Genomic DNA, 15,548 nt, shown 5'->3' with positions numbered 1-15,548 from the left:
CAGCTGAAAGACCCAGACAATCACGAGGAGTTAAGTGCTCGCCTCCGTAATCGGAAGGTTGCAGGTTCGAGCCCCGCTCAGCCTGTCGCTGTCGTTGTGTCCTTGGGCAAGACACTTAACCCACGTTGCCTGCTGGTGGTGGTCGGAGGGACCGGTGGTGCCTGTGCCCAGCAGCCTCGCCTCTGTCAGTGCGCCCCAGGGCAGCTGTGGCTACATCGTAGCTCATCCCCACCAGTGTGTGAATGTGTGTGTGAATGGGTGGATGACTGATTGTGTTGTAAAGCGCCTTGGGGGGTTCCAGGACTCTAGAAGGCGCTATATCAAATACAGGCCATTTACCATTTATCTAAACACAGGTGAGAGGAAACAGTGCATGTATTCATGTGTATATGAATGTTTTCCTTTTCCAATCATAATGCAAACATTTAAGCAAGGCTGTGATAAATGTGCTTCACCTTGTCTAGTCGTCATTTTTTAAAATAAATCTTGCAACATATTACGTTTCTTCTCAGAACACAAGATCTTTTCTTAACATGCAACATTTTCCGTTTCAAATCTCTTTCTTGAGCCAGTGTGGGCTAAAACGACCCTTTAAAGGCTTAATGGAATGTCACTCAGACCCCCACCGCCCCTGTGGCCAGAATGACGCACTTGCAACTTCAGAGTTGCCATGCCAGAGCTGCTGTCTGCTTCCAGCTCGTTTCCTGTATGTTTTAGATCAGGCGTGTCGAACTCAAATTCACACCGGGCCAAAATGAAAAACCCATCCCTTCATTTACAGATCTGTACGGCTGAACCTTTTTCTGTGGAAACAAACTTATTTTTGCAGCAACACTGAATGTGGAATAACCAACTTACACATGAGCAAATCGATTTTAACTAAAGCACACATCTGTGGTTGTCATTAGTTATGTCTCTTCAAAACCAAACTCAAAACCCATTTGTTCCGAACCGCTTATTGTTTGTGATTTAATCTGTTTTATTCTGTTTTCTTGTCCTTTAGTTGTTTTATCCATCCATCCATCCATTTTCATCCACTTATCCGGAGTAGGTTCGCAGGGGCAGTAGCCTAAGGCGAGAGGCCCAGACTTCCCTCTCCCCAGCCACTTGGGCCAGCTCCTCCGGGGGAATCCCACGGCGTTCCCTGGCCAGGTGAGAGACATAGTCCCTCCACCGTGTCCTGGGTCTACCTTTAGGCCTCCTCCCGGTTGGACGTACCCGGAAAACCTCACCAGGGAGGCATCCAGGAGGCATCCTGACCAGATGCCCGAGCCACCTCAACTGGCTCCTCTCGATGTGGAGGAGCAGCGGGTCTACTCCGAGCCCCTCCCGAATGACCGAGCTTCTCACCCTATCTCTAAGGGCAAGCCCAGCCACTCTTTGGAGAAAACTCATTTCGGCCGCTTGTGTCCGCGATCTCGTTCTTTCGGTCATTACCCAAAGCTCATGACCACAGGTGAGGGTAGGAACGTAGATCGACCGGTAAATCAAGAGCTTCGCCTTCTGGCTCAGCTCTCTCTTCACCACGACAGACCGGTACAACGCCCGCATCACTGCAGATGCAGCACCAATCCGCCTATCGATCTCACGCTCCAGTTTTCCCTCACTCGTGAACAAGACCCCGAGATACTTAAACTCCTCCACTTGGGGCAGAACCTGACCTGGCGAAGGCATTCTACCCTTTTCCAAATCAAGATCATGGTCTCAGATTTAGAGGAGCTGATTCTCATCCCAGCTGCTTCACACTCGGCTTCAAACCGCTCCAGCGAAAGCTGAAGATCACGTTCTGATGAAGCCAACAGGACCACATCATCTGCAAAAAGCAGAGACCTGATCCTCAGGCCACCAAAACGGATGCCCTCCACACCTTGGCTGCACCTAGAAATCTTGTCCATAGGATTTCTCGGCGCGTGACTATTAAATTATATGGGTTTTTTTTCTCCCACAATTTTCCTAGGATGCATTTGAGGTCAAACTTATTTGGATTTCTGCCCCCTTGTGGTAAAAAAAGCTACATTTAATTTAAAAACTGTTTAAAATTTCTTTGGTGTAAAATGAACTAAGTCACCAAAAACAAGAGTTTTAGTTGAGTTGAAACATTTAACAAACACGTTAGCTACTTCAACTCTCCTTTCAAAGCAGTTTATGTGACAAGCACTGAGAAAAGCAAATGAGTCAAGTTTAGCAATTAACAAATATTTATTTCTATTCAATTCAATTCAAAAATACTTTATTAATCCCAGAGGGAAATTAGAGTTTCAGTACACACAATTCTGAGATGAGACATACATACATGACAAGAACTGGTGACTGTGGTCATTGGCAACCCGAGTCGCGCTACCGTTATAGATCAAGAGGGTTTATACGAGGATAGAGTCAGGGGGAGGGAAAAAGGCACTTCAGAGTTACCCTCCACAGAGAGGGCAGCTTTGCTCTGCAAAAAAACACCTCAGATAGATATGCGCACAGACTTCAGACATTACACAACATAAGTGTCCACTAGGTGGGATGGTGGGTTGTGGACTCTCCAAACATCAGTGCATGCAGCCAAAATAAGCAGCGCTCGTCACCTCCGTTTGGACAGGGTAAGGAGGTATTGGGGTTAGAGAGCACAGTGACTCCTGGAAACAATTCAACGGCCTTCACTGGTCGCAGTCCCGCCCAGGCTGGAATAGGGAGACTTGAGTTGTCATAACGACAGCAGCCTTCCACATTTCTTCTGAGGGGGAGTTATCACTTCAGCCTCACAGGCTCAAGGGCACCAGATTCAGATAAGAACTTGTTTTGGGGACAGACAGAGATCATTTCCTCTCTGTCTTAAAGTTCTGTTGGTCCTCAACCCCTCTAGATCCAATAATGGCGTAATTAATCTATCCCAATCCGCGCTGGCCCGTCCACAACTCACTCCTTGATGGAATCCACCTTCTGTGCCAGAGCCTGAATCTCAGCCAAAGTTCCAAGCTTACGACTCATCTCGACAATTATAGGAGTTTGTGCATCCACAGCGAGGTGTAATCCATCCCTGAGCTCCGGGATTGAGCCAATATTCCTCAACAGCTCGTTAATTTTCCGGTAAGCCAGGCAACCGCTCAGGCCAAACAGCAGGAATCCTGACACCAAAACCACGAATATCCAGACATCTTCAGAATCCTCTACAGACAGCTGAGAGAGGCAGATCAGGTTCCACTGTTTCCAGGAGTCCATGATACACCCAGCTGGCTCTGTCCCAGAGGGGCACCCGGGAGACCCTTCTCCCGTTCTCATCGTTGACAAAATGTTGTCAATCGCATTGAGACCAGCTGACCAGGTCCATTTTTAATAATTTCCAGTTTCCAGAAAAAATGCAGAAAGCTCCGTCCACCCAAAGACAGACAAAGAGCCTTGGGAGAAGATAGGGAGGAGAGGAGGAAAAACGCGTCTGCACTCTCCAAGAGCCGGAAGAATAAAGCATCATACAAATTCATACATATTAACAGCATTTATTTTACATTTGTAATTACAGAATGATATTATAGTTATTTTGTGTAAGGCCTGAGGTCATTTAAAAACAAAATCTATTGTTAGACACAATTGAATGTTTTTTCTTGTTTTAGAACATCAAACGACGGGCAAATAGTCAAAACGTTGAAAAAACGAAACACAAAGAGGCACTTTTACAGCATTTTTCCACAAACGTGTTTAGATGCGACACCTCCTGGATGGTACACACCAGTGTTCCGATTATTGATGTAAAACATGATGAATTTCTGACTGTAAGTTTTGATCATTCTGTACAAACACCCATAAAAGATCCTTGTGAGGGAAAACATCTGCATTAGTCCAACAGCAGCTGAGATGGTGAGGTATGTGAGGATGGAAGCTTCTACACACGTAGAACAACAGACCGCTGCTTCTCAGTCGACAGCTGATAGCGCTGCTGTTTGATGATGTCCAGAGAATCTCCAAGAACCTGAGTAGGAAATCAGATCAACCCAAAACCACCAAACCAATCCCAAACGCGTTCGTTAGAACATTGTTTTACCTTCCTGGTGTCCTGCGGCAGAACAACTCCATCGTCCCACATCCTGCCAGAGGAGAAGAACGCAGAGCTCTCCTCCTTTAACCTCTCGTTCAGATTCTCCTCCTGTTGCTCCTCGTCGGGGGGGAGCAGGGAGGCGGCGTGGCCTGGCGCGGTCAGAGACACGCGGGCGTTGGGCCACAGAAACAGGAAGTTAGGGTCAAAGGCTCGTCCACACTGGAGGCAAACAGCAGAGAAGAGAATACACATCTACCTTTAATCTACTAAAACATGCCGGATCTATCCGATAAAACGCGCGGACGACCTCTCTACGGGTCTGACAGCATTTCCTTTTGCACAAAATATCACATTCAGCAGGCAGATTTCCAAAATAAAAGCCCTCAAAACATTCCCACGTAATCATTCCAGTCAGGAAAGCACAACGGATTTGCTCACCATAGCGTAGCTGTCGGCGCCATGGCAACCACCTATCACCACAGTGATTTTTGGGACCGAGGCACAGGCTACCGCTGACATCATGGACCCCTGTGCCTTCAGGCGGTTGCCGTTCGCCTCCGCCTGAAAAGAACAGAGAGTTAGCTCATCACTCGTGCGCCGAGACAGAGCCGTGCAGCCAGGCTGGGCGGTCACCTGGGCTGCGGACAGAGTCAGAGCTGCTGCAGGAGCCGTGTTCTGGAGGAAGAGGAGCGGGACGTCTCTCTGGTCACACAGCTGGACGAAATGGCTCCCCTTCAGCGCGGCGTCACGCGACAGCACTCCGTTGTTGGCCACTATTCCCACCAGGTGGCTAAAAGCAAAAGTAACCATTTACTTTAAAACGCAAACAGCTGAGCTGGATAAATAAAACAACTATTGTGCAAAAAAAGACTCCTCATTTTGCTTTATTTTAATTTGCAACTTGAAGTGAAAGACAACATTCGATTTTCTGATGCAATTTCATGATTTTTTTTTTGTTCGTTAAAGGAAAATAAAGTCAGGGAAAAGCCTCCGTTACCCAGAAATCTTAGCGAAACCAGTGACCAGCGTGGTTCCGTAGCGAGCTTTGAACTCCTGGAAGCGGCTCCCGTCTGTCAGCCGACTGATTATCTGAGCGAAATTAGAACGAAAACCCAGATTTGAAGTCAGCGTTGACGTGGAAGCCTCCGTCTGCAGGACACACAGCTCTGCGCGTTCATGATTTAATGAGCGTTACCATCTTCACATCCAGACTGTGGCCGTAACTCTGAGGAGCGAGACCCAAAAGTTCTTCTGAGCTGAACAGCGGCTCCTCTCCAGCGTCCTTCTTCACGCCCTCCTCCTCCTCAGGCAGTTGAAAGTTGAGGGTGGATATGATGTTTCGGGTATAATCAAATGCCTCCTTTTCCACCCACGCAAAATGGTCCACGCAGCCGCTCACCCTGGAACCAGACAGTGGCTCGACTCTAGCCGTGTCTTTGTGTGCGAGATGATTTATGAACCTACTCAGCATGAAGTCTGGCTCCTCCCAGCTCCTCCGGGGTCACCTCCTCTCCTGTAGCAGCTTTGACAAGAGGTGGGCCTCCCAGGAATATGGTTCCTATCCGGTGCACCATCACCGCCTCCTCTGCCATCGTGGGGATGTAAGCTCCACCCGCGGTGCACGAGCCGCACACCACCGCCACCTTCAAAACCCACCAGTCATCATTAGATCGGCTCTGCGAAGGTCTTCGTGGTCATCCCACCACATGAACACAAGTCCTCACCTGTGGGATCTTCATGGCAGACATGATGGCCTCGTTGTAGAACGTTCTTCCGCCCTGATTCTTGTCAGGAAAAATCTCAGACTGCACATTCAAACACAAAGAGGAGCTTAGAAGGAGAAGAAGAATGAATTACCAAGCAGGTCTTCCTGTACAAACGACCTGCAGCGGTAGGAAAGCTCCTCCAGAGTCAACCAGGTAGACACAAGGGAGGCGGTTCTGGATCGCTATCTCTTGGGCTCGTAGCTGCTTCTTCACCGTGATTGGATAAGCTGTGCCGCCTTTCACTGTGGCATCGTTAGCGATGAACAAACACCACAAGCCATTAATCCTTCCAATGCCTGGAAATAAACATGCATGTGTACTGGTGACACTTTTAATGAAGGTAAATAACAATAAAGCGATCAGTCAGCGGTTTCTGACCCGTCAAGCAGCCGGCTGAGGGGATGTCCCCGTACGGAAGACCCAAACCAGCAAACGGTGAAAGCTCCAGGAAGTCCTCATCATCGAGTAGGAGGTGCAGCCGATCCCTCACCAGCAACTTCCTGTTTCTCTGGGTGTGTCTGGCTATCCCGCTATCTCCCCCACCTTTCCTCACCTTCTCCTTTAGCTCGGAGTATCTAGCAAACGCAGAGAGGCAGAAAAAAAAAGTCTGGATTAAAGGGCAGACAAAATATTCCTTCTGATTTGAGAAAAAAGCTCAAGTGAAGCATTCATTTACAGGTCTGAGTGATGCTTGCTGCTGACCTACTTCTTGCGGCAGGCGATGCTGTGTCTAAGGTTTGCTTCATACACGTGTCGCTGGATGGGCAGAAGGGGCTGATCCAGAACTGGGAAGGCGCTTCTCAGAACCTTTCTCCTCCTCACGGCGGAGCTGACACAGCGAGCAGGACACTGCCAGTGCTGCTCAGCAAACCTGCAAGACAAGACTCGGGGCTTTTGCACAGCTTGATAAGAAAGGATGGCACAAAAAAAATCTTTTTTTTTTCTTTTTACATCTGATTACAGTGATGATCTCAGACGTTCACAGTGGCTGAAGATGAATTTGTGTTTTCAAAATGATAAAAAAAAAACTTGTCTGAAAACTTATTTCTGTGGCAAAATACCTGTCAGGTGGATAAATGATGTTTAGCAATGTTGACAACAAATAATGTGAAATAGTAACAGTCCAAAAATGTAAACAAATAGCATCAACTAAATAAAAACAATGATAAAACAGGTTTCCTGGTGAAACATAAATAATGTATCTGTAACAGCAGCATAAATAACGATTATTTATGATATTTGTTGTTGGCTAAAATTGTGTCAAAGGTCGTCTCTGACCCCAGCAGATCTAAATAAAGACTAACGATACGTTTCTACCTGCAAAATGCAGAAATTCTTACCTTATGATGCTGCGATGCATGTTTCACAGCTATAATAAAGATATTTACAAGCTTAATTAGCTAAAAAGACACCAAGTTGCTACAAACGAGAACAGTCTCTTCTTCTTTGTTGGATTTGTTGGATCGGATGATTGTGGAATGTGCATTACCGCCCTCTAGCGGCCAAAACGGGAAAGCAACATTTTACTCCAGCAGTGGTTCGTAATAACGAACGGAAATAAATGTATATTTTGTAGTTTTTTTTAAATGAAACATTAAATGAACTAATCTTTCAGTGCTACTTTAAACTCTTTACAGATTTTAATTTGAGTTAAAAATTATTTTATAAACTAAATATGTAGGTCAGACCTAAATATTTAGTTTGTAAATGTATGTTTAATTTAGAGGTAAATATTTATTTTACAAAATATATAATGAGTGGTTTCTCAAAAATTGTCCTTGTGTGTGTGTGTGTGTGTGTGTGTGTGTGTGTGTGTGTGTGTGTGTGTGTGTGTGTGTGTGTGTGTGTGTGTGTGTGTGTGTGTGTGCATGCGTGCATGCGTGCATGGTTGGTTGTCCCTGTGTTGCCCTGGAATGGACTGGCAATCTGTCCAGGGTGTCCCCGCCCATTTGTCCAGGGACAGATGGAGACAGGCACCAGCCCCACGCAACCCTGCGTGGATAAGCGGGTATAGGAAACGGATGGATGTTTGATTACGTTTCTTTGTTTTTACATTGACCTTTGTTCAGCATGGACGTTTGGTTTCTCTAAATCAGGCATGGGGAACCCTGGTCCTCGAGGGCCGGTATCCTGAACGTCTTTCTTCCTACACTTCATATTCAGTGGTTGATTCACCTGTTCTTCAGCTCATCAAGCTCTGCAGAAGCCTGTTAATCAGCTGCTGATTGAAATCAGGTGTGATAATACAGGGTTGAAACTAAAATATGCTGGATAGCGGACGCTCAAACTGCTATTAGCGGCCCACTATGGACCAGGGTTCCCCATCCCTGCTCTGAATAGAAAATTGCGTTTGTTGTAATACCACCAAATCCCCACAAGACGGCAGCAGTGAGCTAGATAGCAGAAGCTGAGTTTATGTGCTGTTGAGGCTGCAGCCCTTACACATGATTACACATGCATTAACCAGTAGAGAGAACTATAAAATAACTTTGATTTTTTTTAAACAACTCATTTTATACCTCTAATACAGGGGTGTACAAGCTTTTTAAGATGAGGGCTAACATAATAAAGTTAAAAGCTCCCCATGGCCAGAAAATTGTGATTTTTCTTTGATAAAAATGCAAAAATGAGATGTTCTGTATATACTGCTCAAAAAAGACCTAAAACACACATATGAATAAAAATCTGAATATATGTAAATGCTAGAAAGTGTTGCTCTTCATCAACACCCCGCTGTAGAGACAAAATCCCACCATTTAAAAAAAAGTGGGATCTTCTCAAAATCACCATGAGGGCCAAAAATGGCCCTCGGGCCACATTGAGGACAAACCTGCTCAAATACACGAATGATCTGCACTTTATTCATCTCAGAATTGGGAGACTGTCTTATATTAATTAGTAATTAAGTAAGTACACTTGATTTTTATGGCACTTTTCACAGGATAAAAACTACAAAGTGCTCCACAGTAAAATAAAATAAAAAATAAATAAAACACAAGTGTCTAAAACACAAGAGAAATTTTAAAAAAACCCACAAAAGCATAAAAACTTGCCACAAGCATCAGTTTTTATTTGCAGGGTTTTGTTTTCCCACTGAGGGTCTGAGCCAGCTGGCCTGCCAGCCTCGTCCTCTGAAGCGGGGCTGCTAGTCAGGCTAGTCTGGGTCTAGGGTTACCAGTCAGGTACTTTACCAGTCAGGTACTTTACCAGTCAGCTAATGTGGTTTTGAACTGGGAAAAGAGACAATTGTCGCAGAAAAATGACATCATCAGCGAGGGCTTATTTTATCCAATCACCATACTGATTACAATGATAGCCGCTTATCTGTCAATAATAATTAGTTTTAACAAAATGATCAACATCTAATTTTCTTTTTTTTTAATCTCGACATTTTTACACATTTTTGCTCAAAATCTTTCGTACAATTTAGTATTTTCATAATTTGAGTTATTTTCTATTGCTAAACAAGATGCTTTTGTAATTGAGTTATTAATTTTTATATCTTCTAATGTTGACTGTAATTATATAATTTGAATAAATAGATTTATCTGCTGGCCTGGGGCCCTGCTGCTGATTCAGGAGTCAGGAGGAGGAGGAGGAGGAGGAGGAGGAGGAGTTGGAAGGAAGGCAGTCAGTCTGGAGGACGGGAGTCCCAACGGCAGTTTGGGAGAACCTCAGCGGGGAAAAGTGCGTCCACAACGTGAGAAGTCACCAGAAGGTCTCCGCGATGAGTTGGGGAACGGAGCTGTGGGTGAGTGTGAGCGCTTGAGTGTGTTTCCTTTAGTTTTTCTGTTTTTTTACTTTCGGGAGTGAACGGAAGGTGTTACCTTCGACGCTAGCTGCCCGGCTAGCCGCCGCTGTTAGCCGAAGCTAACCTGCGGGTCTCGGCGGTGACAGCGGCGGAACAAAAGGCAGGGAAGACGCTCTCCCAGCCGGTGCAGGACCTCCAGACCCCCGGGCGGGCAGGGATAATCCGCCCTCCGCTGCTGGGTTACTGGTTAACTTTATTAACACCGGTGTTGCTGAATGGATGCTTTTCGTTTGGTTAGTCGGGCAAGTTGGGAAGTTCGAGCTCCGTGTTTTTTGTTGTTTTTGTGTCACACCCAGTTTCTGTTCGGCACCACGGTGAACGAAGACCACCGTTCAAAAACAAACTCCTCCTTCACGTCCTTTCGCCGCCGCTCGTCCGGTCTTTTGTCCGAACTTCCACGTGATTTTCAACTGGTCTGGGTGCTGAAGCACTCTTCTAATGTTTGCCGTTAAATCGTGACCCAGCCCGGGGAGAACAGGTGAGGTTCATAAACTCAGTCACGAGGATCAGAAATGGTGGTTTCTGGGTAAAATAAGGGCTTGTTGCACAATCGTGTTTATGATCAAGGGAGGAAGAAGTATGTAGTGATTTTCCTCAAGTTTGTTTTGGGGTGTTGGCTCATCACCAACTGTAACCAGAGAGGCGACCAGGAGAATCCCCCTCCTTTGTGTGTGTGTGTGTGTGTGTGTGTGTGTGTGTGTGTGTGTGTGTGTGTGTGTGTGTGGTAAGAGGAGGACTTGTCCTCCCTGATGATTCTCCTCCATCTGATGGTGTGGTTATTATCTGCTGTCTGAAATAAGCTGATTTTTTTGCTGCCTCAGCCCTCAGATGAAACACGAGCATGCTGCTGGAGACAAAGACACACTCTTTACTTGTGTGAAATTCAAAAGGCTTTCGAAAGGGATTACACGATATGATTCGACACGCGTTTTTCTTCTCCCATTCATGTATTCTCTTAATTTTTTAGAAATTACTCCTGCATTTTCTGCTAGTTTAGTACCAACATGCGACAGAGATCAGTGAATACAGGGGAGGGGATTGTCAGGGGGTTTATTAGATTTATTCGTGTGGATCGGAAAAATCTGAAATGTGCTTCTTCCAGCTTTAGTTGTAGAGAAAGAAAGAAAGAGAAAGTTCCAGCAGCCAAACACACTCCGGTTTAACAACACCAGGTTCAGGATTATTTGACAGATTGAATCATCTTTTTGGCCGCTGTTGTTACAAAGCAAAACGCTGGTCGGAGTAGAAACCATCTGATGGGCCGTCGTAATCCCAGAATCCTCTGATGGGATTAATGTGGTTTCTGTCTGAGGTCAGATTAAGGATTATTGTCCAAAAGATATGTTGTAAACTCGTTGATTGGCTGTTGAGGTTTGTTCGATGAGTGCAGTTCAGATCTGATACAGTAAGCCGTATTTAATTCCGGCCGGCTCAGTGTCGCCCTGCAGCTTTCAGCTCCCTGCAAACAGAACAAAGTGAGTGAGGAGGAACAGCCTAATTAGTAGGGATGTAAGAAAATATCGATATGGCAATATATCGTGATATTTTTTCCAGCAATATTATATCGATATTCAAAAGCCGTGTATCAGAAATATCGATATGGCAATATATTGTGATATTTTTTCGTGAGATTATTACATCGATATTCAAAAGCTGTGTATCTAATTCTTGAAAGAATTTACATGCAAACATTTGTGTATTTTCTTTTCATTTTGTGCAATTCAATTTACACCCACTAGTTGGCAGCAGTGAGCAACGGGTTTTGTTTCCACCATTGAAATGTAAATCCCTCATCATGGTTCAGATACCTCATGTTAAACATGTTACGTATCGGTTTGGACTGTTTATTGAACATTCTTACAATAAATTCAGTAAAAAAATTGCTTGTAACATCTGACTGAATGTATCGCAATATATCGTGATATGTATCGTATCGCCACAATTTCAAAAATACACATCCCTGCTAATTAGGGCTGCAGCTATGGAATATTTTTGTAATCGAGTACTCTATCGAATCTTTTATCGATTAATCAAGTACTCTAATAAATGAGCCTTTTGCATTTGTAAACCATTATATCAAATAGCATGTTATAAAATATGAAAGTCCTCTTAAAATGAGCAAGCAATTGCCAGTTATTCTTCAAGTTTGATTCAAAATTAGTTTTCAAAACGTCAGCACTTCAGCTTTACTTCACAGTAAACAAATGCGAGCGGCTGCAGCCCAAACAAAACCAGAACCTCTCACGGTGCATGCGCAAACATGGCTCGCCAGCTATTTCCCTATTAACACACGTTCGTTTTAATTTCTACACTTTTTTTTCACACACACTAACAAGGATTGTCGAGAAAGCATGTTTGCCGTGGTTATGTCAAATTATACTGATCACAGAACATTTATTTACTTTCTTTCGTTTTCCTCTCATAAATACCGGTGTCCTCCTGCAGCAATCCCGAGGCAACAGACATCAATAACAACACAGTAAAAAGTCCGACGTGTTGTAAAAACTGCTATTTTTAGCACATTTTAAGACCGACGTGTTGCTACCAGATGCACAGCGTGAGCTGAAACTGAGTGCTACAAATAAAAAAGTCGCACAGTGTCCGCAGAATATACAGAAATACAGGCTAAAATGCATTATCTTGTAGAGGCTCCGAGTCCACTTGCAGAAGTGACATTTACAGGTGCTGCAGCACGGAGGAAGTGGTGTTGTGGTGGGCTAAATCCATTTTACAGTATTTACACTGGACTACGTTTTCTGCCTTGGTCCCACACCTTTGATATTTTCTGTCTTTTTCACACTCCACCGGGGTCTACGTTGTCCGCCACGGCTTAAGAGAAAGTTAAGGGGGCATTATGGAAGTTTGACAGCCAGAACATGTATAGAAATAATAAATGTCTTCTTCATACATTCTCCTGCAATGCCCTGGTCCTGTAGAATGAGCCCTGGCATTTTTACTGTGATTGTCTGTTTTTCTGTAAAATCACAGAAAAGGAGAGATGCTCGGGTCGAGCAGGCTGCTTCATGCACGCTCAGTCATAGCCCGTAGCATTTGCTATCCGTAGATTTAGCAGCAGAGAGAGAGGCAGTGCCACTTTGTCGCTGTTCCTAACGCCTAGTGACAAACCTAGCTACATTTCTGAGGACACTTAGCTACTTTCTGTAGAACTTTCTTCTAGATATTTCCTGCAAATTAGCAACAAAATAGCCATTTTTGCTCCAAACCGTTCATTGAACGTTGTTTCTGCTGTCATGAAATATATAAAAGTTACAGATACAGAAGACATTACTGGTGATTTAGCTCACCTAGTAAGACGTTGGACCCTCCTACAGGAGATCCGAGTTCGATTCTGGATGTGAACATAGTTTATTTAGTTTCTTTTTTACATGAATGGTATATTTTTTTACAGTAAGACGCCCAAATTTTTATTTGAGACTCGCCGAACTGCATTGAATTCACAGATAAAAAAAATGTGGGTTCAACTTTCATTTTGGAACAATTTTTCAAGCAAGGGAAGGGAATGATCTGAGCATGCAGGAGGACTGACCCATCTTAAACCTTTGTCGGCTGTGCTGAAGAGAAAGGTACAGAACCAAATTATTTAATTAATTAATTAGCTGCACATTCTCCTGTCCTCTGTCCTCCCACACACACACACACACACACACACACACACACACACTCACACTCACACACACGGGTCTGTCTCAGCTGTTATTTTCGTTAAGGAGTGTGCACGTACAGCATGCGCGCCTCGTGCACGAGCCTACTATTGAAGCTGCCGTTAGGCTTTTGGCCTGAGGGGGCAATAGCGAGCATAAAAATTCAAAACTCCGTAAAGTCCCTTTAAGTTACATTCGCTACTCGCGTGTGCTTTCAGTGCAGTGTGTATGTGCGTCACTTATATTGGTCCGTGTGGCACATGACCCCAGGCAAAGCCATGAATTAATTAAACATGAATTAAACAAAGCCTTGAGGCAGAGAATTTGACTCGTTCGGCTTTTTTGTACTCAAATTATTCGAGGTACTCGAGGAATCGTTTCAACCCTAATCCTAATGCCATGCTGGCTTCTTGCTTCGTCTCAAACACAAACTAGGAATTGTTTGTCTGTGATGTGTGTGTAAGTGTGTGTTAGGGCCACCCTGCCGTTCTCAGGTCTGTTTGAGTGAGGTGAGCTGAAAGCCAGCAGCAGAAAGAAGCAGCCAAGTCTGACCGAAGGACAAGAGGCTGACAGGCGGTCGTCCTTGCTGGCTGGTCAGAGTAAAAAACAAGAACAAGAGGATAAAATTAAAAAGGATGAAGTGACAGGGTTGGCTTTAAACAACCAACTCTGTTTGAGACTACTTTGACAACTGCTGCCTGTGAAACAGGAAGGAGACGGACTGAGAAGGTTTATGCGCTCTGAGAGTTCTCAATTAGCTTTTTGATGAAATTCCTGGTTCCTTCTACCGAAGATGCTTTTTTGAACATTAAGGGTTGAATGTGTTCTTGTTATTTTCATGCTTTCAATCAAGATGTTTTCTTCAGTCAGACTCCGATTCGACAAGGTGCCTGTTGTTCCTGCTCCCATTTGTGATATTTGTAGATCGTTGCCTGCATTAGATCCACAGAAAGGTCTGATGTTGGTATTGACAGTAGTCTGGCTTCTCTCCGGCTTCCAGGCTGCTGTGATAACATCTTTCTCTGCTTTACATTAAGCAAGGACCAAGCATTTTAAAATATCTTCAAAATGAAGAACCTGATGAGAGTGCATGGTTAATAATACAACAATGATAATGATACAGCAAACTTATATAGCGCTTCTTACGACACTCAAAGATGCTTTCTTGCACTCTCACATTCACACACTGCCAGTGATGGTAAGCTACTTTGTAACCACAGCTGCTCTGACAGAGGTGAGGCTGCTATTTGGCGCTGTCGGCCCCTCTGACCACCACCAACACAGGCAAGTTGGGTCAAGTGTCTTGCCCAAGGACACAACAGCATAATACCCCTGGCGGGAGCTGGCATCGAACCCACGACCTTCCGATCATGAGGCAACTCGCTCCACCACCTGAGCTACTGCTGCCCCAAAGGTTAACTCTTTGGAAGGGTAAAATCAGGCGTACTGTGATTTTGTCCCATTTTGAGCTGATATTCGTTAGGGATGCACCGATACTGATGCCAGTATCGGTATCGGTAAAAGTTAACTGATACCAGGAACCGATACCAATGCAGTTGCTTGAAAATGGCTTCACTGTCACTTATCATTTCTGTTCACCTAATATTTTAGTTTTGTGGTAATTTCCATTCATATATTTTACATCCTTGTCTGTTTGTGCAGCCGACCACGCAGCAAGCTAAAACCATTTTACTGTCAAATCAACTAAATAAAAGGATAAAAGGCTACAAACTCGCTTGTTTTGACTAGCTTCACTGGAGTTTCTACGGGTGCAAACAGTCTTTTTGCCGTCCATCATGGCGAAGGGGGCGGTCACATGAGTGGCGTGATGTCACGTGCAAAGGGTCAATATGGGGGGGGGGGGGAGGGGGGTTGGGTTGTTGTAACTAAAAGTGATTCACTCAACCCCACAATTAGTGCTTGGTGCACCTGTTTCAGCATGGAGAATTCCTCCAGAGGAGAATGTAGATTCAGACGGCAGGACATATTTCCTGATATTTGCACATCTCTCCTCTGATTGGTTAACAGCAACACAACTCTACCTCTGACTCTTTTTGCTCTGCAACGTTGATGTTTTATCTCCACAAATAACACGAGCCTAGAGGAGTTCTGCTGTGTGGTGGAGTTGCTAATGCTAACAGTTAGCTTCTACTAGCCGAGGCGCTCTCTGCTGTTTCCTGAGCGCTAAACCAACAACAGCCTTCCCCGTCGTGAGTCGAGATGGGTGAGTCCATGAATGTTAAGTGTCAGAGTGACGTAGATCTGTCAAGCATGTGAAGCACTTTGGCTAGCTC

The 15,548-nt window shown here is 44.7% G+C and overlaps 2 protein-coding genes across 6 annotated transcripts in view; one reads left to right on the top strand and one right to left on the bottom strand.

The window, feature by feature from the left end:
* Positions 1–3,463: 3,463 nt before the first annotated feature.
* Positions 3,464–7,269, bottom strand: si:ch211-198n5.11 (methylcrotonoyl-coenzyme A carboxylase 2). Of its 4 annotated transcripts, none has more exons than XR_011521425.1 (12): positions 7,122–7,269; positions 6,488–6,652; positions 6,160–6,356; positions 5,899–6,077; positions 5,740–5,820; positions 5,480–5,658; positions 5,211–5,415; positions 5,013–5,104; positions 4,649–4,805; positions 4,454–4,576; positions 4,022–4,164; positions 3,464–3,949 (listed from the first exon to the last, which is right to left on the bottom strand). XR_011521425.1 is itself a non-coding variant. In XM_015971127.3 (12 exons), exons 1-12 carry the CDS (start codon positions 7,139–7,141, stop codon positions 3,863–3,865), a joined length of 1,698 nt encoding a protein of 565 aa, XP_015826613.3. In that variant the 5' UTR covers positions 7,142–7,269; the 3' UTR covers positions 3,464–3,862. The 4 variants fall into 4 exon arrangements, 3 of the variants coding, with proteins under 3 accessions (XP_015826613.3, XP_015826614.3, XP_070410408.1); XM_015971127.3 differs by having other exon boundaries at positions 4,022–4,234; XM_015971128.3 differs by having other exon boundaries at positions 4,022–4,234; positions 6,484–6,652; positions 7,122–7,255.
* A 2,103-nt stretch (positions 7,270–9,372) lies between these two features.
* The window catches only part of fnbp1l (formin binding protein 1-like), a 61,417-nt gene continuing 55,241 nt past the window's right edge, over positions 9,373–15,548 (top strand). For both annotated transcript variants that reach the window (XM_054752048.2, XM_015971125.3), the window contains exon 1: positions 9,373–9,532. In XM_054752048.2, the coding sequence (XP_054608023.1) occupies positions 9,509–9,532 (24 nt within the window). In that variant the 5' untranslated portion in view covers positions 9,373–9,508. The remainder of the gene's footprint in view (positions 9,533–15,548) is intronic.

This window comes from Nothobranchius furzeri, chromosome 8, assembly GCF_043380555.1.
Source record: "Nothobranchius furzeri strain GRZ-AD chromosome 8, NfurGRZ-RIMD1, whole genome shotgun sequence".
In the NCBI taxonomy this organism is placed as follows: domain Eukaryota; kingdom Metazoa; phylum Chordata; class Actinopteri; order Cyprinodontiformes; family Nothobranchiidae; genus Nothobranchius; species Nothobranchius furzeri.
This window is presented reverse-complemented; position numbering and strand designations above follow the sequence as displayed.